The following is a 26375-nucleotide window of genomic DNA, read 5'->3' on the forward strand; positions in this document are numbered from 1 at the left end:
AAGGGCAGGGACTTTTGGGTCCCCCTCCAGGCCCCCCGAATCTATAGACTCTAAGACTTTCGTGTCCCAAAGGTCTTAGTGTGCTTTTTAAAAAAATATATATTTTATTGATTTTTTACAGAGAGGAAGGGAGAGGGATAGAGAGTTAGAAACATCGATGAGAGAGAAACATCGATCAGCTGCCTCCTGCACACTCCCCACTGGGGATGTGCCCGCAACCAAGGTACATGCCCTTGACTGGAATTGAACCTGGGACCCTTCAGTCTGCAGGCCGACGCTCTATCCACTGAGCCAAACCGGTCAGGGCCTTAGTGCGCTTTTAGGTAGAGGTATATTCTATTGAGTTTGCTTCTATTTCACAAGAATAAATGCTACGAACTTACAAAGAACATCAAAGTTTAATGATCTAAATTTCTTGAATGCTTATTAGTTTTATGAATTTTGAATAATTTTTACATCTTGATAAGTTTATTCTGTTTACATTCAGTTTTACAACTGGAGTAAGGTATAAGGTACAGTTGACACATAACAACTGTCCCAGGCTCAGTTGGGTCATCAAACTCCAGCTCAGTTTCAGCATCGGTGACTCTCGGTGGAGAAAGATGAGAGGCAAGAGGTGGGGGACAGGGTGGCTGGCTGGGCTGTGGGAATCTCTGAGAAGCTTCTGGGGTGGGAGGAGAGGGCATCCTCCCGGTGGTCTCTTTGTTTGTTTCCCAGGCCAGGCTGAGCTTTCACCTCCTGACCCTGTGGGAAGCACACGTCGGGCCTGGGCTCCGCCCGGGAGGGGCTGAGCAGGGCAGTCTGACCACAGGAGCGGGAGAGAGGATGAGATTCAGTCAGACGGTGCCCTACCAGCTGTACCATCTCAGGCCAGTCACTCTCTCCAAGGTGATACCAGCCCTGCTCAGGTCAGGAGGGAGAAGGGAGGTGACAGGGTGGCATAAGCAAAGTGCATAGAAGGCTCAATAACATGAATCGTGTTCATATGTAGCCAGGAGCACTTGAAAAACATTTTCTGTTGATGTCACGACATCAGCATGCCAAAAACAGGTGTACTGAGCATTTATGAAGTGCCTACTATGTACCCATGTGCTCAGAAGAGTGAAGTGGAGAACTTGAAAATGCAGGAAGCTGGTGACTTGCAGGGTCTACATCCCTTTGGTGGCCACTGGATCAAGAAGCATTTCCTCTGTCCTTGCCTTCTTACCTCTGTGGCTCCCCCCGCCCCAGGACCCCCTAGTTCAGGAACAGGGTTAAATGTATTTATTAATTCAACAAATATGTACTGAGCACGTGTATCCAAAACTGTGCCAAAAAAAAACCTGTGCCAAGCACCCGGGGTTCAGTGGTGAATGAACAGACAGAGAATCTGGCTTAGAGCCCAGTGCTGGGGAAGGGGGACAGGCAAAAAATAAGCAAACACACTAAACAAAACAAGTTAACATCTGACTGTGGAAGTGCCGTGGAAGAAACGAGCAGGGTGATGTGATCGAGTGCAGGGATCGATGTAGCTGGGGACGTGGGGAAAGGCACCTCTGTGCAGGGAGGTGATAGATGACTGTGTTGGGACATGGGAGTATCAGTCTGGGTTCCAAAGGCAGAATGACTTAGGGTCCAGCACAGTTTTGCCACTTGCTGGGTGTTCCATCTTGGGCAAGCTGGTTAACCCCTCTGAGCCTCAGTTTCCTCACCTGTAAAATGAGAGTAAATATACAATCTGCTTCATAGGATAGATAGGATGGGTACATTAGCTAAAACAAGCACATTATGGTAAGCACTTGTTAAGTAATAGATTATTTCTATCTCATCCAGCCTGGGCCAGGTACCCACAAGCCATGGGGTTAGTCCCCGTGGAGAAGGACAACAGGGTGGACCCAACCCAAACACTCCCCAGTCTGGGTTTCCAAACAGTCCAGAGTATCTTTCTCTCACATGTAGCAGGGTCTCACACTCATGTGTCTTTAGGGCCAGGCAAAGGAGTACAACAAGTTAAGGAATGGTGGGGACTGTGGCACACTTTAGAGAACAGACCCTGCCTAAAGGAAGCAGCTACTGCTCAGCCATAGGGCCCGTTGGCCATGTTGAAATGAGGGCCTAGACCTCTCCGTTTCTCAAATGATAAGGGGGGAACGATGTTATGCAAAATCTTAAGCATTTTCATTATTGGCAACTTACATAAAAACTTTTCAAACTACTGCTGGGGGCATGGTTTTGCAACCTCCATTCACCAAGGCCAGCACTGGAGCCCAGCAGCAGGCCTGCTGATGGAAAACTCCTAGGGGCTCAAGGACTTCCACCGATCAACAAAGAATGGCTGGGACCAGAGCCTGAATGGGGAGGAGGGAGACCACGTGAGGAAGCTTCATGGAAGAGGAGACCCTTGAGCTGGATTGTGTGAATGAAGAGGGGGCAAAATCATTCTGGGCAAAGGAAGAACAACTCTGAACTTTGGGGAAGGGTAGGTGTTTCCATGGGGCTAGAGTGCATTGGGGGTACAACGGGATTGTGAGGGGGGGTTGTAGATCACAGAGAGCGTGTGCCCAGCCTAGCCAGTACCTCTCAGCTCTGGGTGTCGGCCTCCATGACTCACAGCAAGCGATGGTCAGTTATAAACCAGGGGCTTGGACTTTGGAGAGGAACAAGTCAGGAGTACTTCCTGTCTCTGGGGAGCTACAGTCTGATGGTGGCCACTGAAGACAGTTTGGGCAAATACTCTACCAGGCTTTATTTAAAAGAGGGCTCTACCAAATTGCTGGGGAGCTAGTGACAGGTTTGTGGAAGAGATGACTTTTAAGCTGTGTCTTGATAGGTGAGTAGGAGTTTCCCAGAGGGATAAAGTGGAACCGGCAGGAGGCTGTGTGCAGAAGAAGAAGCGTGTGAAATGCACAGGTGTGTTGGGAACCTGCTTCAGGAATATGGAGTTCATTCAATCACTCGACAAACACTTGAGTTTCTGTGTGCCAGGGGCTGTGCTAGGCACTGGAGGGCGCAATAAAGCAGATGCTCTGTACCCTCACAAAGCTTATGCTATTTAATTTCTCTGCACCTCAGTTTCCCCATCTCTGAAATGCTTTACGTGCCTCACAGAGCCTTATTGAGGGGTGAAGAGGATCACGTGGCTAACATATTTGTGAAGACAGCCGGGGTCACACTGGTAAATAGGAAATGCTCATTAAATATTTGCAGGACTGAAATGGCTTCTTGCCTTGACTCTCTGATAATCTAGCTCTTGGAGTTAACCTGTCATAGACGCATGAGACAAGCAGGTTCATTCAATGAAGGAATACACACACTTTTTACTTACAGCATGCCTGTCAACTAGATACTATTCTTTATCTCCGTTTCACAGTGGGGGAAGCAGAGGCTGCAAGATGCTAAGAGACTAGTCTCATATGCCCAGGTAGCAATAGAGGAGGCTCCAGGCTCTGCTTCCTGGCGGCCTGACCTCAGAGCCCCAGCACTTAAACAGGACACATATTGCTACTCATGTCAAGGTGGCCTGATGGAAAGCATTTGAGAACTCTGAGGGACTTTGCCCCCCTCCTCCAGCCAGCTGGGATGGCCCTCAGGGTTATCTCCCAGGTCAGGGAGTCTGTGGGTCAGTCTGTCTGGGGCAGGGAAGTGAGAAGGCATCATTCCCTTCCTGGGAAGAAGGCACTTCTGGTCCTGCTTGTAGGAAACACATCCTGGATGAGTAAATGCGTTAAAAAAAATTAGAAGGATGACTGTTCGCCTCTGTCCTGAGGAGGCGACAGAGACTCGGGTTCTTCCAGGAGAAAGTTCAGAGACGGATGAGCTTCGACAGAGTTACTCTTGCTGGTCAAAGAGTAATTTCAGGCCTCAGCGTGGCTCTGGGCCAATACACATCAGAATGAGCTCTGTCTGCGGCTCCTGGACCCTGGGAAAGGCGGGACTGTTATTTGAGAGTTGTTTCTTTAAGCCCTAGTACAAGGCACATGTCTTCCTCCCATCTGTGGGGAAGGGATAGGGCTAAAAGCACAGGTTTGGTTAACAAGTGGTCCTTCCCTTCTCATACTGGCTGTTTCCTGTTGTAAGTTTTGTGACCTTGATCAAGGTATCCTGGTTCCCTCTGAACCTCTGTTTACTCATCTCTGAAGTGGGGACAATGATAAAATCAATGCAACGATTAGTAAAGTGTCTATTGCATTAGGGGCTCAATAAATATTAACTCTTGTTCTCTGATGGGTCAAAAAAAATTGTTGATTTTCAGATTGTCCAGCTTTTTCTTGTGAGGATAAGAGTGATAATTTACAAGCTCTTACAGAGTTGAAAATGGAAGTCCAATGTGTGTTTAGGGATTCTATATATATTCTAATATGTTTGCTTTATTTATTTGTATATTAAAATATTTTCTCTCAATAAGGTAGTAACTATTGTGATTAGCATTTATTTTAACCGAAACATTTATTGAGCATCTACTATGTGCTATAGTGCAAAGGACACAAGATGAATAAAGCTTTAGCCTTAATTTCAAGAATCTTCTGGTCGAGCATGGGAAGTAGATATATCATCCTTTTCCTTCCTTCCCCAATCTTGGTGGGTAAACTGCTCTGTGCTGATGTCCCTATTTAAACAGGGACCACCTGGATTCTAGGACATGAGGGGATTTGGGAGATCTGGGGTTTTGGGAGGCATACCTCTGTCTTGCTATGCGCCCCTCCCCTGTGTTGTCATTCTTGGTTCCCATGTCCTTGTCAGGGGCTCCCACAGCACTTACACAATCCATCATTCTTTTTTATTGGTATATTCATTACCTGGGTTAGGTTGCCTTCTGCCTCTGAGGAGGGGTCTGATGTAGAGGATGGGGCTGACAGCACCCAGCCAGCAAGCCTCCAGGCTGGAGAAGTTGGGTGACAACCACACTAATATCCAGATGCATAAAGCTTTACAAATACACCAGGTTTTGGAGCCTGCAAAGCATTTTAGGACTTGTTTCATTTACTCTCCATGAAAGGAGGTATCCCCAGTCATGCTTTACACGCGAGGAGACTGAACAGGGAGAGGTGGTTTCCAAACCACAACTAGAACCCCAGCTCACCCAGGTTCTCAAAGTTGTCTGATAGGAATCACAGGGGTGCCTGGCCAGTGTGGCTCAGTGGTTGAGGGTTGACCTTTGAAACAGGAGGTTTGATTCCCCGTGAGGGCACATGCCTTGGGGGGCGTGCAGGAGGCAGCCGATCCATGATTCTCTCTCCTCATGGATGTTTCTATCTCTCTATCCCTCCCTCTTCCTCTCTAAAATCAATAAAAATGTATTTTTTTAAAAAATGATTACGGGAGTGCTTGCTAAAATGTAGAAAAAACCCTCTCTTCAAATTATAATTCTTAAGGTCTGGACTGGGCCTCAGGAATCAACAGTTTAACAAACACTCCCAGTGATACTTGTCTTCAGGCAAGTCCAGACACAGTGCGGTCCATTGACTTATTTACTTAGCAAAGGTTTATTGGGTTCCAGCTGTGATCCGCACTGTGGGGAGCGCACATGAAAACGCCAGTCCCCAGCCTTAAGGAGCTAGCTGTTGGCTGGCTGAGCAGATTGTCCGGGTCCGGGTCTGCGCAGGTCTGCCACCCAGGTCTGCCCTAGGCCAGGTCCCTTCCTGCTGGGTGGGACTGGCTTCCGCCCTTCACAGGGCTGGAGCCTGCTGGGCCTCCTTCCACTGTCTAACACCTGCGCGGGGCTGAGCCTGTGGTTCTAGGGAGCTGGAGGCAACCTGTGAGAGACACCAAGGTGTGTGTGGCACAGTGTTTCAGTAAATGCTAACCGACTGCTAATGTGCTTGTTGGCTAGAAAAGGACATGGGGGAGGGGGCCCCTCCTGTGTGGAGGAAGGCAGTTCAAACCTGACCTGGGGTAGGGATTTACATTTCTTTAAAGGCAGTTCCAGCCAGGATCTGATTTAGCACCTGGAGGGGAGCCAGGCAAGGATCTCGCTTGAGCTGATGAGGAAAGCAGGGCCCCCGAGAGCCAGACGTGAGAGGTGCCGGTTAAAACCCAGGTCTCCTGAGGGATCTGCCAGGGCAGACAGCGACTGCAGGCCTGGCCATCACCGTTCTCCTGAGGTCACCCGGCGATGTGTGCCTGTGAAGGGGAGAGCCTGATGCCACCACAGGCACGGAGGGGCCAGGATCACCGGTCAGCTGGGCTCGGGTCCAGCTTCAGCTGAACACATTCCTTTTTCCGATGGAGAAGTCGGTCTTCATGCTGGTGGCCCCTGCCCTCTGCCTTTCCCAGGAGAGCACTTACAAATTCGAAGCAGGACCCCCTGGGCCTTGGTCTGGAGCTCACCTTCTTTGTTCCAGCAACTCTGAGGACCCAGCCGTTTATCCCAGGCTGACCCTCCGGATGGGCCCTGCCTGATATAGGCCGGGGTGCTTCCAGAGGCCATCTGGACAGCGTCCGGGAAGGCTGCGTGGGCCAGGCTGGGCTGAACATCACAGACCCCTGTGGGTCCACACCCTTTGGTGGACCAGGGTCCACCGCCATTCCCTACCTGCTCCTTGTTGAGCCAGACATAACATCTGGAGGCTGGAGCGACAGGAAAGGGCAGGGATCCCAGGTGAGTAGAGCAGGGAAGCCACAATTCTGACCTGGGAGTTTGCAGGCGACAAGCCTGCTCTGTCTAGGAAGTGACGCCTAGAGTGCCAGGCTGCCCAGACCTGGCCAACTAGATGGTCCATGGACCTTTAGGTTCCTCGGGGGGTTTGGTGGGCCTCCTCCCTACCAGGCTCAGGCCCCGCCCTCCGGAGTAGGGGATCTCTCTGGGGGACACCCCCCGGGGTGTGTGTGGGGGGCGTGTATAAGATCTTAAAGCTTCCTCCAGGGAGGTAGGGCGGGGCTGGGCGGCTAGGAAGACCCAGGATATAAGGGCCAGGCTCCGCTTCCCGCCCGGCCAGCCCACCATGCACGCCCCCCGGCTCCCCTTCCTCCTCCTGCACGTCTGGAGGGCCCTGCTCCTGGCCGGCGCCGCCACGGTAGCCTCGGTGCCCCTGCATACGCGCGGGCAGCCCTCGTCGCCGTCCCCTCTGGCGTATATGCTGAGCCTCTACCGCGACCCGCCGCAGGCGGACATCATCCGCAGCCTGCAGGCGCAAGGTAGGCTGCCCCACCTCCGGGGAGGGGATGAGGGTGGGGCTGCGGCCCCGAGCTGGGGGTGCCGCGGTTGGGGACCTACCCGAGGCGTGGGTCTGGGCCTGGGGGTGTCTGGACGTCTGCACTGGCTAGGGCGCAGGGCTGGTGGGTGGCGGGATTGTGGCGCTCGGAGTGGGTCCCCCACAGACCCCTCTGGGTTCCGGGTCTTGGTCTGTGTGGGTCAAGCGCGGCACCGTAAGGGGGAGCCAGACTGTGCACTTCTCATCTGTTTTGTGAAATACAGGCGCCCCCGTTTGCGCACCTGTCGAGGGGGCTTGGAGCACGTCCCCGCCAAGTGCGTGGGGAGGGCTGGGTGACAGCGCGCAGAAACCCGTAGCACAGAACCAGGGAAAGCAATAAGTGGTCGTTTTGCTGCAATTATTTTGTCTGGTCGAACTTTTTTCTTTTCGAGAGCGAGGGCGAGTAGGTACCGGCCCGGCGCTGAGAGTCTCCGGATGGGAGCAGGCTTCGACACGGGTCTCCAACATGTAGCATCAGGCATCAGGCCCCAGAGGTCTGGGGTTAGAGATGGGACACCCCAAGTCGAGAAGGGAGGCAGGTTTGGGTACTCGAGGCCAGGCTGGGGAGGTGTTGGCATTCCGGGTAACACGGGTTCAGAGCGTAGATTGGGAGGGGGGAGGGGGCAGGGGGGAGTCGGTGACCATGGTGACCTGGGAGTTTCTCCCTCCAGGACCGTAGAGCGTGTACTGGGGCTGGGCGCGGAGGGGCGGGGTGGGGGGAGGGGGGCAGGTGGGTGTTGAGCAGAGGGAGCCCTTCCCGCGGGTCCCCTCACCCCGCGCAATCCACATCCTGGCGCCTGGAGTGTGCGGGACTCTGGCCGCCCCGCGCCTCCCGCCGCTGGCCCTCCCGCCGCCGGCCGGGGCTAGACGGCCCTCCCGGGGCCGCCGCGAAATCCACATCCGACAATCTGATCTGACTGGCCACCCGCTGGCCCCTTGCGGTCCCTGGCCTGCCCAGTCTCGGGTCAGACAGCTGGTGACCCTCTCCGGAGGGGTCATCTGGGGACCAGCCAGACGAGGGACACCCGGGGAGCAGGACAATTTGAAAGTTACTGGAGTGCTCGGCTCCGCCGCCAGGAAACTGCGGGTGTTTTGGGGTGGGGGGGGGGGGCTGCACTTTTCCAGTTCTCCTTTCCCCCGAAGTTTGGAAGTTTGTTAGTCTGGGCGTCTGGAGAACTGAGTTTTTGCCCCTCAAACCCTGTTTCCCGATTCCCAAGGTGTCCCTGGGGCTCTAGTTGGTTTCTCCAGTTTCCTCTTTTGTAAGGCAGGGAGCTGGCTTTCTTTCTGCCTCATTTGTGTGTGTATGGTAAAATATACATAACAAAATGGACCATTTTACCCGCTTTTAAGTGTACAGTGGCGTTAAGTACATGCACATTGTTGTGAATCGCTTCATTTTTTGAAGCTGTGAGGACAGCCGGTCTGGAGGGAGACAGAAGGTTGTCCTAAACCCGCCTTTTCCCTCTCTGGGTTTCTTTGTCAGCTACACCGGGACGGCTGAAATGGGTGTCGGGTGCAGTCTTACCAAATAGGCTTTGCATCTGTGTGTCACTGATTTAAAGCAGACAGTGTTTATAAAACACTTGGCATGAGGGCAGCCCAAATCGCATTTATTACATAAGTGGGAGATACAGGTTTTTTTTTCTGAGAAAAGCATTCTTAACTTTCTTTTCTTTACATTTTATTTATTTATTTATTTATTTATTGTTAATCGTCACCCCAGGATATTTTCCTCCCGATTTTTAGAGAGAGAACATCAATGTGAGAGAGACACATCGATTGGTTACCTCCACATGCGCCCCGATCAGGGCCAGGATTGAGCCTGCAACCGAGGTACATGCCCTTGACTGCCATCAAACCCTTCAGTCCACAGCCCGGCACTCTCTCCACTGAGCTTTCATCAGGCATCCATGACCCCCAAAGGATTAGACACCCCTATTCTAAGATGAACCAGAGCCAGATCTAAGGGAGCCCTTGGCTGGCTGTGGGGTTGTGGAGTCTCAGGCTCCTCCAGCAGGAAGGAGTAATTTCCTGCCCTCCCTCCGTACACACCGCCCATCCCAGTGACAGACGACTTCGTCCCTGGTCCAGGTCCCTCTCTACCTTCATTGTAACTGTGGACCTGGGCAAAGGCGGCTGATGACAGCCAGTGTCTATGTTGCACTTGGGTGGTTGTGCTAGATAAAGACTTTACATGATCTCAGTCATCACAACATCCCGGTGGGTACTGAGGCCCCGAGAAGGCCTCCAATAGTAACCTGCCCAACGTTAAACAGCAAATGGCAGAATTTGAACCATCACTGGAGAAAACAGGGCCCTTGCTCTTAACCACTGAGCTGGAATGCCTTCCCTTAAAGGGCCATTTGTAGATACTTGAGATAATAGTGGAGCTTGTGGCCTGGAGTTGCTACAGGCCCCACCTCGTCCCCAGGTGGCCAGGAGGTGCTCCAATGGGCAGCGGGTAGTGTCAGCCTCCTCCCCACACCTCTGAGGAGAGTTGCTAGTCCAGGGCCGGTTATTGCCCCCTGCGGGTGCTAATGAGGAGGGAAGTGGGAATAAAGTGAAACGGAGGGACTAGGGGTGGGCTGGGAGAGCTGCCTGACTAGGGGTGGGCTGGGAGAGCTGCCTGAGGGCGAGCCTTGGAACTGTCCCTCCCATTGCAGGCTGGGTTTCCCAGAGAAATTCACTTACTGTCTGACCCAGCATACTCTGTGAGACAATAATAAAACAAACTGTTGCCCTAGCTGGTTTGGCTCAGTGGATAGAGTGTAGGCCTGTGGACTAAAGGGTCACTGGTTCAGTTCTGGTCAAGGGCACTTGCCTAGGTTGTGGGCCGATCCCCAGTTGGGGGTGTGCAGGGGGCAGCCAATCAATGATTCTCTCTCATCATTGATGTTTCTAGCTCTCTCTCCCTCTCCCTTCCTCTCTGAAATCAATAAAAATATGTTAATAAATAAACTGTTATGTGGTCTGCCCAGAAGGACATAAATGGGATCATCACTACCTCCCGGATCTATGCACAAAAGAGTTTTTACTTCTAATGAATAACCTTTGACTTTTATTTAGCAATAAACCCTCAAATGTCTTAATTTTCCTGGGTCTGATGATGCAGAGGTGGGTAAGGCATTCTTATTACAAAGAAGCAACTGGGCTGGAAAAAGTTAAAGATCACTTTTTGGGACCTGAAAATTTATAAACCCATGCATTCCGAGACATCAGACCAAATTAGTTCAGGACTAAAATAAATGGAATGTGCTTCCCGTTCCTTTTCATCCGCTTTGGGCTTAGTTGTCTTGGGTGGGTGGGATAGGGCTGTGTGTGCTGGCCGTGTCTGCCCTGGGCCTCTGGATGAACTGGGGTAGGAGAGCGTGCCCTGCAGGCAGAGAGGAGAAACCGCTGGGTGGAAAGTGCAAGGTCAGCGCAAAGTCAAGCTTAGAATGCCTTGAGAAGCCTATTTGTAAGGTTGCCAAAACCTCCTGAAGTCTCTGCCTCCATCTGGAGGAACTGGCCAGGAAGCCGGCAGCCAGCCTTTGGTTTCTGTTGCCTGTGCCTCCCTGAGAGCTCTGAGCCTTTCCATGATATTCTTACCAACTTCACGGTGCCTGTGCGACAGACCGCCCTTCCCAGCGAGAAAACGGGGCCTGGGAAGTGAATTGCTCCAGGGTCACTGGGCAAGTTGGAAGCCCAGGGTTTTGGTCAGAAAGCTCAGGGTTTAGATCTAAAGCTCAGCCTTAGATTCTCTCTCTCTCTCTCTCTCTCTCTCTCTCAGTGGAAACTAACTCATCCCATTTTTACCAGTTGTTCTCTGACTTTGGAGTGTCTTCAGGGGGAGTGGCAGAACAGTGATTTGGAGTTTGGGCTTTTCAGTTAGGCAAACCCAGGTTTATTCTTGGCTCTGCCACTTTCCACGAATGACACCTCGGGCAGATAATTTAACTTCTCTGAGTCTCAATTTTCCTCGTCTCTAAAATGGGTTCAATATCATGCCCATCTCACAGGGTCAAGGTGAGGATTAAGAGAAGTGATGCGTATGAGGTAGAGCTGAGACTTGAGCTATGGTTGTTACACTGACTGAGACCGCGGGAGGTCCCCACTGACGCTGCCTCCTTCCTGTTTTTCCCCACTCAGATGTGGAGGTGCATGGGCAGAACTGGACCTTTGCTTTTGACTTCTCCTTCCTGAGCCAAAAGGAGGACCTGGAGTGGGCCGAGCTCCGGCTGCAGCTGGCCAGCCCAGCGGACCTTCCCCCTGGCGTCCCACTCTCCATCGAGATTTTCCACCAGCCAAAGCTGGAGGCCGATCGGGACCCAGCCGGCTGCCCAGAACGTCTTCGGCTGGAACTGTTGACTGTTTCTCTGTCCCAGGTTACCTTTTCTTCTGGCAGCATGGTCCTGGAGGTGACCAGGCCACTCTCCAAGTGGCTGAAGCACCCTGGGAAGCTGGGGGAGCAGATGTCCAGTTTGGCCAGAGAATGCTGGCCGCGGCCTCCCACACCGCCTGCCGCCAATGTGCTCCTCCTGCTCTACTCCAACCTCCCTCCTGAGCAGAGGAGGCTGGGTGGCTCCACCTTGCTGTGGGAAGCTGAGAGCTCCTGGCGGGCCCAGGAGGGACAGCTCTTCCAGGAAAAGGGCAGGAGGCACCCGAGACATCACTTGCCGGACAGAAGCCAACTGTGTCGGAAGGTCAAGTTCCAGGTGGACTTCAACCTGATTGGATGGGGCGCCTGGATCATCTACCCCAAGCAGTACAATGCCTATCGCTGTGAGGGCGAGTGTCCTAACCCTGTGGGGGAGGAGTTCCATCCCACCAACCACGCATACATCCAGGTGTGATGCCAGGGCATGGGGGGTGGAGGGCAGGCAGTCTGAGGGGAAGTGGCCGTACTGCCAGATCCGGGGCACAAGACTCCAGCGCTGCTATTAAATGGCTGTGTTTATTCATCCCTGCACAGTTATTCAAGCACCTCCCCTGTGCCAGGTCCTAAGGATATGGAGATGACCACCCTCAACATCCTCAGAAAGCCTACATGGATGGAGTCATTGCTTTCCTAGGACTTTTCCCTTGTCTTTCATAAAATTAGGGGTGGAGGGTACACACTAGAGGGTTTCAACTCCTCCCCAACCCTGACATTCTAGGAAAGGAAGTTCAGAATCTGGTGTTTTGGGAGAGGCCTGGGTTTGATTCCTACTTATTAGCTGTGTAATATTGATCAAGTGGCTTCCTCTCTCTGAGCCTCGTTTTCCCACCTGTAAAATGGGGATATTTTATAGGGATGTTATAGTGTTAAATGAGGTGATATGTATACTGCATGTAGAGTAGTTGACCAATAATAGGCATGTTTGATGTTGTGTTATCATTACTAGAAATCTGTGATTCACTGATGAAATAGGGGCCACATTTATGGGGCCATGGTTGAGATAATAATGTACCAGCCACTGTAGTTTTGCTACCTAAAATAGGAGCTGGATACCCATTTTGCAGAAGTTAGATAAGGCCATAGGCTACCTACCACCAGTGTCATTAATCAGCCCAAGTTCTAGAAGGTGGTAGAGGGAGAGGAGTGGCAGGAGAATGAGATGGAGAAAGCAGAGAATAGAGGCTATTCTTGGCTGGGTGGCTCAATTGGTGGGAGCGTGGTCCCATACACCAAAAGGTTGTGGGTTCAATTTCCGGTCAAGGCACATACCCAGGTTTCGGGTTCCATCCTCCGTCAGGGCCGCTTCACCTCTCTCTATAAATTAGGTGAGGATTACAAAAAAGAAAAAAAGAGAATAGAGGCTAATATAGTGACCCTGATATTTAGGTAGCCCTGCCCTGCTCTCAACGGTCATCTGGGAGCAATGTGTTTCTATTTACTCCAAGAAGCCTAGACTGAGCAGTGGTCACCAACCTTTCGGACCTCACAGACCACCAGTGGTCCATGGACCACCAGTTGGCGACCACTGCCCTAGAGTGCATCCTCCATGCCAAGCCTCAGGCAGGGTTCAGGGGCTCTGGGGAGCATGTGAGCTGAGCTTCTGCAAGGGAGGCACTGGTGGGGGCCAGCCCCAGAGGACCTGTTCCTGGCAAAGGCCCTCAGGAGCCTCTCCCAGGCCCCACTTCACTCCACCAACCCACCTGCAGCGTGACCAGAGGGAACCACAGAGACCCAGATAGTCCCAGTTGCCAGCTCTGACCTGAGAAGATGTTGCTGGACCACAGGGCCAGGGTCCAGTTCCAGAATGCCAGGGGGTTGTTACCTTTTCTCCCGTTGACTCTGTTTGCCCTTCTCTGGGCAACAAAGCAAATCCCACAAGAATTTCCACATGACTCTCTTCTGCTTCATATTTTTGGAACTAAACCAGGAGTTTCTTGGAATATTTTATAAACTGGTATTCACTCTAGACCAGTGGTTCTCAACCTGTGTGTCGCGACCCCTTTGGGGGTCGAATGACCCTTTCACAGGGGCCGCCTAAGACCATCGGAAAACACATATATAATTACATATTGTTTTTGTGATTAATCACTATGCTTTAATTATGTTCAATTTGTAACAATGAAATTGGGGGTCACTACAACATGAGGAACTGTATTAAAGGGTCACGGCTTTAGGAAGGTTGAGAACCACTGCTCTAGAGTATACTAATAGAAGAACATATAAGTTGGCTACTGTCCTACCCAGATACAGCTTTTAGAATCTTCTGTTTAAAAGATGCTTTAAGAAAACAAGTGATTTTAGAAGTTAGAGTCGATGATGTATTGGCATGCTGATTCCTTTATGAAAACAGTTTCCTTCTATTTTTGAACCCAGTCACTGATCTAGACTCAGTATCTTTTTCACCCTTTACCTAGAAATGACCTATTCTGACCCGAATGTTGAACTGACCCGTCTCCTCCCTTTCAGAGTCTGCTGAAACGGTACCAGCCCCACCGCGTCCCTTCCACCTGCTGTGCCCCTGTGAAGACCAGGCCCTTGAGCATGCTGTATGTGGACAATGGCAGAGTCCTTCTAGACCATCATAAGGACATGATTGTGGAAGAGTGTGGGTGCCTTTGAGGTGCTGGAGGGGCGCTGGATTTGCCTGTTCCCGGAAGGCTGGGAGGCTCCTGGAAGACATGACCATCCGATCCAATGCGGAAGAAATAAATGGAAGGCTGCACTGTCCACCAGGCGAGAGGAGGAGGCTGTCCGCCCTGCAAACGCGGGCCCTCGAGGCTGGCTAAACAGAGGCGGTCAGGAGAGGGAGGGGGAGCCTGTGAAGCAGCCTGGCTGGGTTTTCCCTTCACTGGACAGACAGTGGCGAGTGAAAGCACTAATGAAGAGACCTTACCTGCCTTTTTAAACCTGTGCACTCCCGGAAATCGTATGCGAAAGTTGGGGCACATACGTGTTTTTGAGGTGGGACAAGGTTGTCTATAACTTTTATGTATTCTCGAAAGTGGTCTTTGCCACCCCCACCCCCAAGATTAAGCATCACTGAGTCAATTGGCTCCGGGTGCCTCAGGCTGGGTGAGGGGCCCACGTCTTTCCGGCTGGCCAGGAGCCATCTGTTGGCCTTGTCCAGGCTTCCTGAAGTGGATCTCTGCTAATGAGTTGTACAGTCATAAAGCCACTGTATAGTCCTTCTAGGCCTGCTGGTGCCTCTGAAGGGAGAGGCAGGAACTCGTCCCAGAGAACTAGCCACTTTGGACTACAGCAGCTGGGGCCCTCAGACACCCCCCACCCCCGAGTCTATTAAAGTTGGTGACAGTTCACTTCCGTCTCTTAATGCGTGCTATCAATGCGGCCCTGAGCTTCCTATCCATAGGGGTGAAGGCCCTGCCCAGGGTGGCAGATTTGGGCTGTGGTCACAGCTCAGCCACTGAGCAGCTGTGTGACCCTTGTCCCTCAAGTGAATAATTCACTACTCAGCCTCATCCTGTGACATGAAAGCAGGTGGATCCTAGTGCATTCCTGTGAAATGTCTGTTGGAAGGCTCCAGAGCTGTAAGTCAGGCTTTATCCCATCTCCCTACAAAGCCGGCTAAGCCAGGCCCTGCCATCCCGTTATCTGTCCTTTATCAGCTTTTGCTGCCCAGGGTTCTAAGATTGCCTTAACTTCAGGTTTCTCACAGCAGCACAGCAAAAGGAACATAGCTTTCTCGTAGGGAGCTCTCCCACCAAACACAAGTCTGCCTTCTGGATGAAAAGACCCCAAAGGCAGCAATTCTGCATTTCCTTATCAGCACTGCCAAAACGGGGGAAATATATTTATTTGTTAATCCTCTATATATATATATATATATATATATTTGTTAATCCTCAACCTGGGACATTTTTCCTTTAATTTTTTAGAGAAGGAGGGGGAGAGACTGGTTCCCTCCGCACGCACCCCAGGGTCGGGATCCAGCTTGCAACTGAGGTACGTGTCCTTGACCGGGAATTGAACCCGAGACCCTTCAGACCAAGAGCGGATGTTGTATCCACTGAGCCAAACTGGCTAGGATGGGCTATGTATTTTTGTTTGGCAGGGCAAGGGGCCATTTTGTTGGGAATGAGTCCACCGTCAGTCTGTCCCTGCCTCACCAAGAAGCCCAGCCTTTGGGAAGTGATCCCAAGCATTCGAGGACCTTGCTGAGTTTAGACATGCAGCCTTGGTTGGGTCAAGGTAGTAATCCTGGCCCAGGCAGGGTTGGCGAGGCTAGAGCCAGGCCTGGGCCTGAGACGCCTCAATGCCCTGACTCAGCACAAAGCTGACCCAGCTGCTCGTTTCCTGGAGTGGGAACAGACCCGCCCTACCCACGCTGCAGGCTCACAATGGGATTCTGCATCTGATTCCACTTAGCTGGGAGGGCCTCGTCAGGTCAGTTTTTGTCCCATTCTCTTTCCTAAATGAGACCCCAGGGAGGCCTAGTGGCCTGACCACACAGTTAGGAGTGGCAGGACCCAGACCTGACTTTGGTCTGCAGCCCCAGGGGCACTGTGCTTAATAGTACTTAGAGGTCTTTGCTCCCCTAGCTTTGGAACTAGAATTCTACTTCCACTACCGAACTGAATTTCTTGGGAGAGAAAATCCCATCTCAGGACTTCAGAGCATCTTGACTAAGTAGGTGCCCAGTAGTTCTATGGCTGGGGCCAGGAAAGCAGAAGGTCAAGCTATTTGCAGCCACAGCTTGTGGGAGTGTCTCCTTAGCAGCTCTGACTCAGAGAACAAACCTCACTGAGGACAAGGCATCGCCTCCTATCAAGCAGAAGACGCAGGCACAAACGAGTGAAGCTACCTTTTGCTGACCCCCTGCTGAAAGCTCGGTTCGGTGTCAGCCCCAGGGACATCCTGCTGTCTGGCCAGAGGTATTTAGGGCCGAGCCTAGCAACACAGCTCCATGGTTGCGCCTGTGTGCTGGTGAATGCTTTCTAAGTTGGAGGACATACTCCCTCCTGAGAACGGAGTCCTGTCCTAACCTGGGGGGCAGGAAGGGGCTTCTGTAGAACAGTCAGGGGTACTTTAACTTGCTCTGAAGGCAAAGGCCTACTTCCACTGTTTCTAGAGCAGTGCAAGTCAGCAGGTGAGTGGGGAAAATCGGATGCACTGTTCTCCTTGGCTGGGGAAGTGGGTGGGCCCGGCAGGAGGTAGGGGTGGAGAAAAGACAAAGAGGAGAAGCAGAAACACAGATGTGATTCACATAGCACCATAGTCGAGTTGATCTCCATTTTGTAAAGCCTCTTTTATTAGCAGCAAAACCCTTACCCCTATACCCTGAGTTGCCTTTGAGGTTAATATCTTACTTGCCTTTGGGGCAGAGTAAAGTGCGTATGAAAGGGCCTTCAAAATGATTCGGCCCCATCTTTCCTTAAAGCAGCGGTTCTCAACCTGTGGGTCGCGACCCCTTTGGGGGTCGAACGACCCTTTCACAGGGGTCGCCTAAGACCATCGGAAAACACATATATAATTACATATTGTTTTTGTATTAATCACTATGCTTTAATTATGTTCAATTTGTAACAATGAAAATACATCCTGCATATCAGATATTTACATTATGATTCATAACAGTAGCAAAATTACAGTTATGAAGTAGCAACAAAAATAATTTAATGGTTGGGGGTCACCACAACATGAGGAACTGTATTAAAGGGTCGTGGCATTAGAAAGGTTGAGAACCACTGCCTTAAAGTCTTGTCCTGATCATTCCCAAACTTGCTCACTCGGGAGTCAACTGAGCTGTGCTTGAGTCCTTTACTGAACTCCAATCTTACCTGAGCCTCAAAGCACCTAGGAAAGATGATCTTAACCCTACACTAGAGAAGGAAACCAGGGCTGAGACTCCTATTGGCAGGAATGCAGCTGGAATCTGGCCTTACTCCACAGCCTGAGCTAACCCTCTGGGCCAGCAGTCGCCAACCTTTCGGACCTCACAGACCACCAGTAGTAGTCCGCAGACCACTGGTCGGCGACCGCTGCTCTAGGCTGTTCTGACGGGAACACATCTCAAGTCCAGTTTTATTCAGCGGACTTCACTGCATCTGAAGCGTGAAAGAATACTTGTTCTCAATACTAATGTGTGAGCCTCACTAGATTAATAATAGCAAGGAATCCGCTGCTATGCAGCACAGCCTGGTCTATTTTAAGACATCAGATATGATGGATTCCTAACAAGTGCTGAGAGGCAGAGGCAGCCCTCTTCAGCAAGAGCTGTTTGGGCTTCCTCATGGTTGGCACCTAGTTTTCTTGTACATCCAGCCCCAGCATGTACCCCTTTGCCCCCAAGCTGCTGCAGGAAGGGACCCATCACCGCCGTGCACATACAGGGCCAGATGGACAAAGTCGGCACTAACTGCACATACAGGGTAGATGGACAAAGTTGGCACTCCCTGCACATACAGGGTAGATGGACAAAGTTGGCGCTCCCTGCACATACAGGGTAGATGGACAAAGTCGGCGCTCCCTGCACATACAGGGTAGATGGACAAAGTCGGCGCTCCCTGCACATACAGAGTAGATGGACAAAGTTGGCGCTCCCTAAGTGCAGGAAGAACAGACACATGAAGTGGCCAACTGCCTTTGCCCATCTCCCTCATCAGCCAAGACTCCCAGAATGTGAAACCAACAGGATTTCACCTGAAAACTTAAAAAATTAAATAGAACACCAAGTTGATATCCAAGATCTTTATTGATTTAACTGTAACAGCAACCATTGGTGAGAATTTATTTTTTCACTAATTTCCAAACACCTGCTGGTTTGAAAGGACAATTAGACCAAAAAAAAACAAACAAAAAAAACACCACCAAAAAACCCAAACCCAAAACAACTGATCACAGAATCACACAGGACTGCCTCAGGACTACATGGTGCCCTCTGCTATCCATCCATGACAGTGAAATGGATGAGGGGTCAGGGTCAGCCACATCAAGGGGATGAAGGGGAGATCAAAGAACTGGCAGTCTCTGCTTTCCATTCAGAATAGATGGAATTGGGCCACTGGTGTCGCTAAGACAGGGAAGGACATTTCTGAATGTCTAAAATATTTTAAAGATGCTTAAAATGGACACGGAATATGTGAGTGTCCACCGGGCTCTCTAAGCCACCTTCTCTAAGGTTTACCCTGGGTAGCACAGGGTCTCCTCACCGAGGGAGGGAGACGGGCTCCACCTTCAGGTGAAGGAAAGGCACTGGCTCACAGTACTCAGTGATTTGGACTCGCAGCAGGAGCAGGATGGCTGACCGGACAGCTCGCCCTTTATCTCTACAGTGTTCCTCCCCCACTCTCCTGGTTTCAAGTAAAAATTACCCTCGGCTGGGGCTTTGCCTTTTTCTTTTTAAAGATTAAGATGGAGAGAAAGGGATGGCAATGGGCAAGTATGGCTATTCTGTGCTAGATTCATGGAATTCTCCAAGTTTGAAGTGTCCAGGAATTCTGGTTTTAAGCACCGACAAGAGTTCCCGTTGCAAATTTCAGCATGGCTAAATGATTATCAAGCATTGCAGCATCTCTCAGCCCGCCTCCCACTCATAGAAAGGTGGCAGAGTTAAGAGTTTAAATACTCCCGAAAATGTATTTTCATCTTCATAGTATTTTCCATCAGCATGTACAGTATGGTCTGCCAGGGCTTCAGGCAGAGGTTAGGCAAAGAGAAACCACAGACCATGTGAACAAGACCTTGAAAGACCTCCTAAATCTAAGCTTTCCCAAAAGGTATCAACTTCCAGGACCAGCACAAAGAAATGTGCATTCCAGAAGCTGAGAAAGGTGACATGAATGATTGTTTGAAAAAATAGGTATGTATCAATCATCCTTAGTCTTCAGTAAAAAATTTCTGGGAGCTTGCCTCAAGGAAACTCCAATACTCAACTGGAAAATGATTACTAGAACAGGAAATCCCCCTGGGTGACAAGCATTCTAAAGAATTGCCTCCAAATCTGTTTTCATCTTTTATTGAAAGCTGAAAGGTAAAGTACTTTGGGGCGAAGGAAGTATGTGTGATAACTGCACCCCCTTCTAGTCCAGACAGAAACTGCCCTCCCAAAGAAACAATGCCTTTTTAAAACAAATACTACTCCCCTCCCAGAGGTCACAGGTGAGTGATTGAGTTTCGCAGATTTATCAATAGCTGCCGGTATGCATGTAGTCCAGAAACATGCCAAGAAGGGAAAGTTCTGACCCAAATAAAGGCACTGGGCCTCCTCTTTAAAGAGATATACAAGGGGCTGAGGGCCCGGGCTCAGCAGCCGAGATGCTCGATACCCCATTGAGGAGCCAAGATGGGAGAATAGAAAAGGTTCAGTTTCTGGGATATTACTGCCAAGATGAGCCCCTTGCACCAGTGGCCTTGATTCAAAGCATATGCTCCATACATACTGGCAAATGATGGGCTCTGGGATGGAACCCACACAAAGCCAGCGGGTACATCCTAACGGAAATGTTTGAACTGGGAAGCTAAGTTCTGAGAGTCCCTAAGAGCTGATAAATAAAACACCGTCTAGGTTGACTCCACCTTAAAATCAGAAGGAAAAGCATAATTAATTTGAAGGTGCCTTAAAGATGAGTTCCTTTCTTTGGGAAGAAATAGCTGTTTCTTATAGCTGCCTCAGTAGCAATGCTTTTCTTCAAGCCTACACTAAAGCAAGCAGGGCTACAGGTAAGAAAATGTTGGTAAGAGGCAGAGTGTAAATCCATATGAGAATCTGCATCTTCGAGATGTCTGAAACCTCTATAAACTTGGTCGGGCATGGGTGCCACAAACACACAGCAGACATTCCCTAAGAATGTGTCGAACTGACAAACCTCACCTAAGTTTCTCACAAGAGTGAAGACAAGACTGGTTCTCTTTAAAAAACCATTTCCATCAAGAGGCCCCGGACTAAGTGGGCACACGAGTTAACCTGTAATACTGAACTTAAAGGACAATCAAGCACCGACATTTCTAATTCCCAGATGTTCCCTACTTTGACGAGTAGCCCCTTGGGTGAACACCTGATCCAGGTGTTTCAGCTGGTGCAGCTGAAGACCAGGTGTCAAGCATCGACTCTGGTGGGCCTGGTTCAGATGCCATCATCTATTTCACCCTGAATCTGAACTCTAGAACAAGCCGGGCTACAGATAAGAAAATGCTGGTAAGAGGCAGAGTGTAAATCCATACACGATGAGTTCTTCTATTACTTTTCTTCAGCTCAGTAATCCAACATCTACCTCACATTTGCTCTCTTTGCTAGAAACCCTAACTCCGATTGTCAGCTTTAGTGGATCAGCTACACAGACCCAATTCCTGGCTAGAGGGGATAGCAAGTAAGTGGTATTGAATTTTTAGGGACTTGCAAAGTAGCATCTTTGGGCTGCTGTTAGCCAGGCAAGTGTATATGCATTATGCTCTCCTGGAGCTGCCATTTCCTGCCACCCCTCAAAACTAGCAGGTAGCTTTCAGGAAATAATCTGTCTTCTATCCCGGTTTGGTGATAACACATCTCAGAAAACTGTTCTCAGTAGCAACATCTCTCTCAATATATCATTTAGTTTAAACCTAACCCCCACTCCTTTTGACCTGGTTTCATCCTGTTAGGGGTGAGGTGGTTTGAAGATATATCCACAAATCCTTTGATACTGCCCTGTACAGTAGGTAGGGGTCTATTTCTCCCCTTGAGTGCAGGCTGGGCTTAGTGGCTTGTTCCTAAGGAACAGAATAAGAAGTGAAGGTGTGTGCTTTCAAAGACTGTCATAAAAGGCACTGCAAATTCCTCCCTGCCCCTTCTTCCCCCAGATCACTCACTCAGGGGGAAGCCAGTGGCCATGGTGTGTGGACACTCACAATATTCTACACAGAGACTCGCATGTGGGGAAACTGAGACATTCTGCCACAACCACAAAGAGAGAGCTCAGAAGTAGATTCTCCAGCCCCAGACAACTGCAGACCCTGCCAACATCTTGGGCTGCAACTTCCTAAGACCCCTGTGCCAGAACCACGATGCTAAGCTGTTTCCAAATTCCAAACCTATAGAAACTGACAGGTGATGGTTGCCTTTTTAAGAGTTTGAGTTTGGGGGAGTTACGCAGCAATAGATAACAGAAGTGGAAGGACAGAACGCTTGGCTTGGAAGCCTAATACCCAGAAGCCAGTTTCTCTACTCTGTGCTCCTGAGAATTTGGTAAGTATTTATACAGAATGAGGAAGTGGTGAGCTAAAGAAACCACACCATAAAAGAACGGAGAACCACGACGATGCATATCTCCTGCAGGAATTTGGAGAAAGAGGTCATCGTCATTAAGATGGACTGTCACCAGAAGTACAGAAACACGGTTCCCTCTTAAAAGAAAAATACAAATGATCACTAAGATTTTAAGAACCGTTTCACTCAAATGGTACCCTAAGGATGTTCCCTCCCCAAGGAAAAGTCAGGATAGATAGTTCATTCAGGGATTTATCTCTGAGTTTCCTTACAAACATGCAGAAGTAAGCCACCTACTGGATTCTGCTTGCCCTGAAAACGATTCGGAGGCTTGGCAAAAAGGTGTCACCTGCTGGAATTTTATGTTGCCTTGTGAAATCATCTTTAAGATACCCGTTAATGAAGTCAAAGTATTTCTAGTGGCAGTGGACTCCAGGAAAGAAGTTCGCAGTAAGGAAGTCCTTGCAGAGGAGCCGACACTCCCAGGAATACTAGAAACACGGCTTCTAATTAGGGGGCCCGTGCAGAGCTTCCCCAAGTTGTCAAACAAAGGGGAAAATTGTATCTTATACTACTCAAGCTGGCATGTTTTAGTTCCATTCCCCACTCCCCAAAGCTGAGGTTTCTGAGCAACAATAAAGGTCAGGAAGGGGATACTCTTCTGCTCACTGACAGACCGGCCAGCTGTAGTTGAGTCGGATTCCTCAGACGCCAAGGCCAGGGTATGAAGAACGAAATCTTCACTCCTAAAGAATCATGCTCCAGGGACAAAGACGTCCTAAGCCAGCTTCTTAAGCAAATGATAGTGTAACTTGAGATTTCCAAGAGAATGTAAAGCGAAATCTGGAGTTTAATTAAAATCGGAACAGGGATACAGTAAACAAACAAACAATACTTTTCTGATCATCAGCTTCAGAGACTGAAAGCATCTCCAAAACTTTGGAGGTCCAGCTTATTCCTGAGACATCAACCATCACAAAAGGTTTCACTTTGTGAACTATTCACATTTTATAGCAGAAAGCAGAACGAAGTTCCTTGGACATCCTCCCTCTTTTGTCTAAGATGTATTTGCACACAGGGTCTTTTCATAGTTCAAAAGAAAAACAAACAGCTTTCTTTCTTAGCCAACTGGCCCGTTACTCTCACCCTGGGCAGTGATCTCAATAGATGATTCAGGGCACCAAATCCAACCAGAAATTCCCAGGATATCAGAGGCTACTTGTCTTTCTATGAGGGGACAGAGGCATTAGTCTTTCTAAGAGGGACTGAGTCACTCTCCTGGGATTACTGTGCCAGTCAATAGTCAGGGGGGTGGCTAGGGAGCAGAGGGAATGACAGAGCAAAGGGTAAGGGAGAAGAAGGAGGCTTTCATGAACAACCCACAAGGCAGAACGGTCCAGCTTTACCACCCACCCACTACAAACGCCAAGCATGCACACCCAAAACTAGGAGGAGAAGGAAAGCGCTCCTAAGGGACTGCAGGAGACAAAGGATGGTGACATGGAACAGCAGACATGCCTACAGACATTTCTCAACCTTCCTAACACTGGAAGATGTGATTAAAAAGTTGCTGTTCAGAATTTACTGAAAACATATCTAAAAATAGGTCTGTAGTCATCTTAAAAAATAAAAGGTCACTCCTCAGATAAGAGGAGTGACAGATATTATCAGATACCAACACTTGAGGTATCTTTGATGTATATTTGAAACATGGCCTGGCAGAGAAAAAGGAAGGAGAGAGAGAGAGGAAGGGAAAGAAAGGGAAAATTCAGAGTACAAAGGGAAAGCAAGAAAATGGGGAGGAACACATTTTGAAGCCCATGCTTATCTATCTCAGCAGCCAAATAAAGCAGGTCCACAAAGGAAAAACATTTAGTTTTTCTAAGAGCATTCTGGAAGTCATCTTTAAAAATATAAAAAACTGCAGCCTGCGATATTACAATGCTCATTGGATTAAAAAAAACAATGACAACTAAGACTAGTGACTCAAATGGGCCAAGGTTCTTCCAAAATCATGCTTAAGTACTATGATCAGGCCTTATCCAAAGTGCTCTATCTCTGAAATCATGTGGATGCTCAGAGTACAATAGGACTGCAAGCAACATGATGCAAGAAGGGAGGAATAGGAGAGGAGGAAAGAACAGCTGGTTACTGACGACCCCCTCATGTAGAGTTTAAAAATGCTTGCACACATGTGCTAAGTAAAGGAATGGAAAGAGAAACTATTATACCAAAGACTGAAGGCATTCCTCCCAGAGGATGGAGGGGAAGCAGACCTCAGAACAGTGTCACAGGTAGTGCTACCAGAGTTGTACAACCTGTGCTGGCCCCAGGGACAAACACCTTAAGGGACAAAAGAGAGCAGCTCTTTTCTTGTTTATTTCCCTCTGGTTTTAAAGACCCCAAACCAGACTGTTGTAGCACTGAACCATGGGTGGAAGACAGGCAGGAGACACAGGACAAGAACATGAACAATGCTGAACCCAGCAAACCTCTGTAACACTTGCCCAGACTTTCCTGGAAGCCAGCAATTGTTGGTAGGTTGATATGTGATTTGGGATTTTTTTTTTTTAATTGGAGGGGGGGGGGTGTATCTCAATACAAAAATGACTAAGGAAGCCAGAATTCAACTGTTTTCCTTTGTGGGCTGCTTAGTTCTACAGAAATACGCCATGGGCCTTCAATCTAATCTAAGTGGGAAAGGGAACAGAAGCAGGAAGAGGAAATAGTCAGATGAAGCTCATCTTCGCATCATTTGGCACCCAGAGGAAGAGGAGGGGGCACTGCAATGGGGACTGCTGGTACTGCCTCTTCTGTGTTTTCATTGTTGATCCTATTGGCCAAATCAGGTACACACACAGGTATCAGCGTTGCTGCTATTCTTCTGATCCTTGCAGGACAGTTAGATGTCCATCTCAAACTGAGCATCATCCCCTAGTTGGAATGAAAAGATGAAAAGTCTTACACAAAAAGGAAAAGCAAAACAGCTTTCATTGCCATTCCCTCTGCACGAGGGTAAAAAATTAATTCAAACCGTCCAATTCTCTGCTGCCTTAAAACAATTATTCGCCTTTGCTTTGGCTGGTCTTTTTAATCTTGGGGGAGAAAAAAAGAATGGCAATCACATCATCAATAGGAAGGAGCATTTGAGAAAAGGATGGAAATGAAAACCTTCCCAGTGTCCCTTTATCCACAGGTTGACCACACAGGAATCCTGGGGTGCTTCTTGCCATCTATCCCATCAGCACACTCTTCTGGAAGTTTTGAACTTTGGCCCTGCTTTGAATCGACACTTTGTCCATTAAAAACTCATTTGGAATTTGAGGAGGCAGAATGCTGGCTCATGTACAGGGGTCACGGAGTGCAACCTGAGGTGGACTTCAGGAGCTGGCTGTTTCTACCTCCCTCTTCTGCTTCCAGAGACAGCAAGGACTCATTACTAACTGTGTGTGTGTAGGGGCTGTTTATTTAAATATTATAGGCAGTCCTAGAAAACGGGAGGAAAAACCTATTGCTTTCCCCCACAAGCTAGAAATGGGGACTATTAACCAGTTAACTGCCACAATATTTTGAATTTAATTAAAAAAGATCCGCCGCTTGCGTCTATACCTGCTTATGGTCTACAAATGGTTAAACAGTTTTGTTTTTTTTGTGTTTTCCCTGGTCGCATAGAGCCCAAGTTCCCTGATTTTTTTTCCCTCCGCACCCACTAGATGAAATTTGATGCTTATTTGGAACTTAGGGTTTCCATAACATTTCAATTAACTTTGGTGAGGGTAGTGGGGAGGGAGAACTTAGAGACATATAATTAATTGACCATTAGTTATAATTGAAGCATCAACATTTTCCAACCCACAGCTGACATTCAGATTTCTAGGGTCACCCTCCTGGACCCCAATACCAGCATTCTCTTACCAACTGCATGCTTTCTGTCATGATTGTTCAGGTTGTTCAAATTGTTTACTTCTACTTTGGAGTCTTCAATTAAGGTGCCAGGGCTGGTGACTCCTGGGATATTGGGCAGATGGCAGGGTGGGGTCTGAGCCATGGGAGAATTTCGACGATCCAACAGAAACTTTCGATCATAAATGATTCGGGTTCCTGGAAAACATCGTTGGACAGAGTTTAAAACAAATTAAGGGGTTATCAACATATAATACTACCCAGGAATTTATTTTAAATCCCAACTAATTCTAACCCTTAAGGATTTTACAGGAGTCAGCTTGAACTTCCCAGATCTCTCTGCTATCTGGAATGCCTTTTCCTTCTCTCCAGCTGGGGAAATTCCCTATTTACCCTTCAAGCTTCAGTTTCAACATCACTTCCTTTACAAAGCTTACATCAATTTTACTGGTCCATTTATTTATGCGTTCATTTCATTGGTTGCTTCTTGTATTCTTGTATGTGCCCCCACTGCAGATAGAACTCAGAATGGCGCTCTAACCAACTGAGCTACCCAGCCAGGGCCTTTTTTTTTTTTAAGATGTTCTTTCCCCCCCATCTTACTCAATATACATGAACTATTATAGGACTCTTGTTTAATCTATTTGCACCTCTAAAGACTATGAATTCCTTATGCCAGGGCCAT

At 49.1% G+C, this 26375-nt stretch overlaps 2 protein-coding genes across 2 annotated transcripts; one reads left to right on the forward strand and one right to left on the reverse strand.

Annotated features, from left to right (window-relative positions):
- Nucleotides 1-6920: 6920 nt before the first annotated feature.
- On the forward strand, nt 6921-15359 carry NODAL (nodal growth differentiation factor). The gene is made up of 3 exons (XM_023763586.1): nt 6921-7113; nt 11286-11995; nt 14053-15359. The coding sequence occupies exons 1-3, from the start codon at nt 6921-6923 to the stop codon at nt 14203-14205; spliced, it is 1056 nt and encodes a 351-aa protein (XP_023619354.1). The 3' UTR covers nt 14206-15359.
- Nucleotides 15360-18279: 2920 nt separating this feature from the next.
- On the reverse strand, nt 18280-25922 carry EIF4EBP2 (eukaryotic translation initiation factor 4E binding protein 2; the record flags this gene model as incomplete). The annotated part of the gene is made up of 2 exons (XM_006099972.3): nt 18280-24721; nt 25703-25922. Coding segments are annotated over 2 exons (252 nt in total), but the record flags the coding sequence as incomplete, so codon positions are not given.
- Nucleotides 25923-26375: the final 453 nt, after the last annotated feature.

The sequence above is a fragment of the Myotis lucifugus genome, unplaced genomic scaffold (genome assembly GCF_000147115.1).
Source record: "Myotis lucifugus unplaced genomic scaffold, Myoluc2.0 scaffold_292, whole genome shotgun sequence".
NCBI classification, from domain to species: Eukaryota; Metazoa; Chordata; class Mammalia; order Chiroptera; family Vespertilionidae; genus Myotis; species Myotis lucifugus.

Bases quoted from the DNA above. Each gene is read 5' to 3' on its own strand.
- NODAL (XM_023763586.1), top strand. From the start codon at position 6,921: ATGCACGCCCCCCGGCTCCCCTTCCTCCTCCTGCACGTCTGGAGGGCC. The intron at 7,114-11,285 runs GTAGGCTGCCCC...TCCTTCCTGTTT, and splicing joins CCGCAGCCTGCAGGCGCAAG to TTCCCCACTCAGATGTGGAG. The intron at 11,996-14,052 runs GTGTGATGCCAG...CCTCCCTTTCAG, and splicing joins CCAACCACGCATACATCCAG to AGTCTGCTGAAACGGTACCA.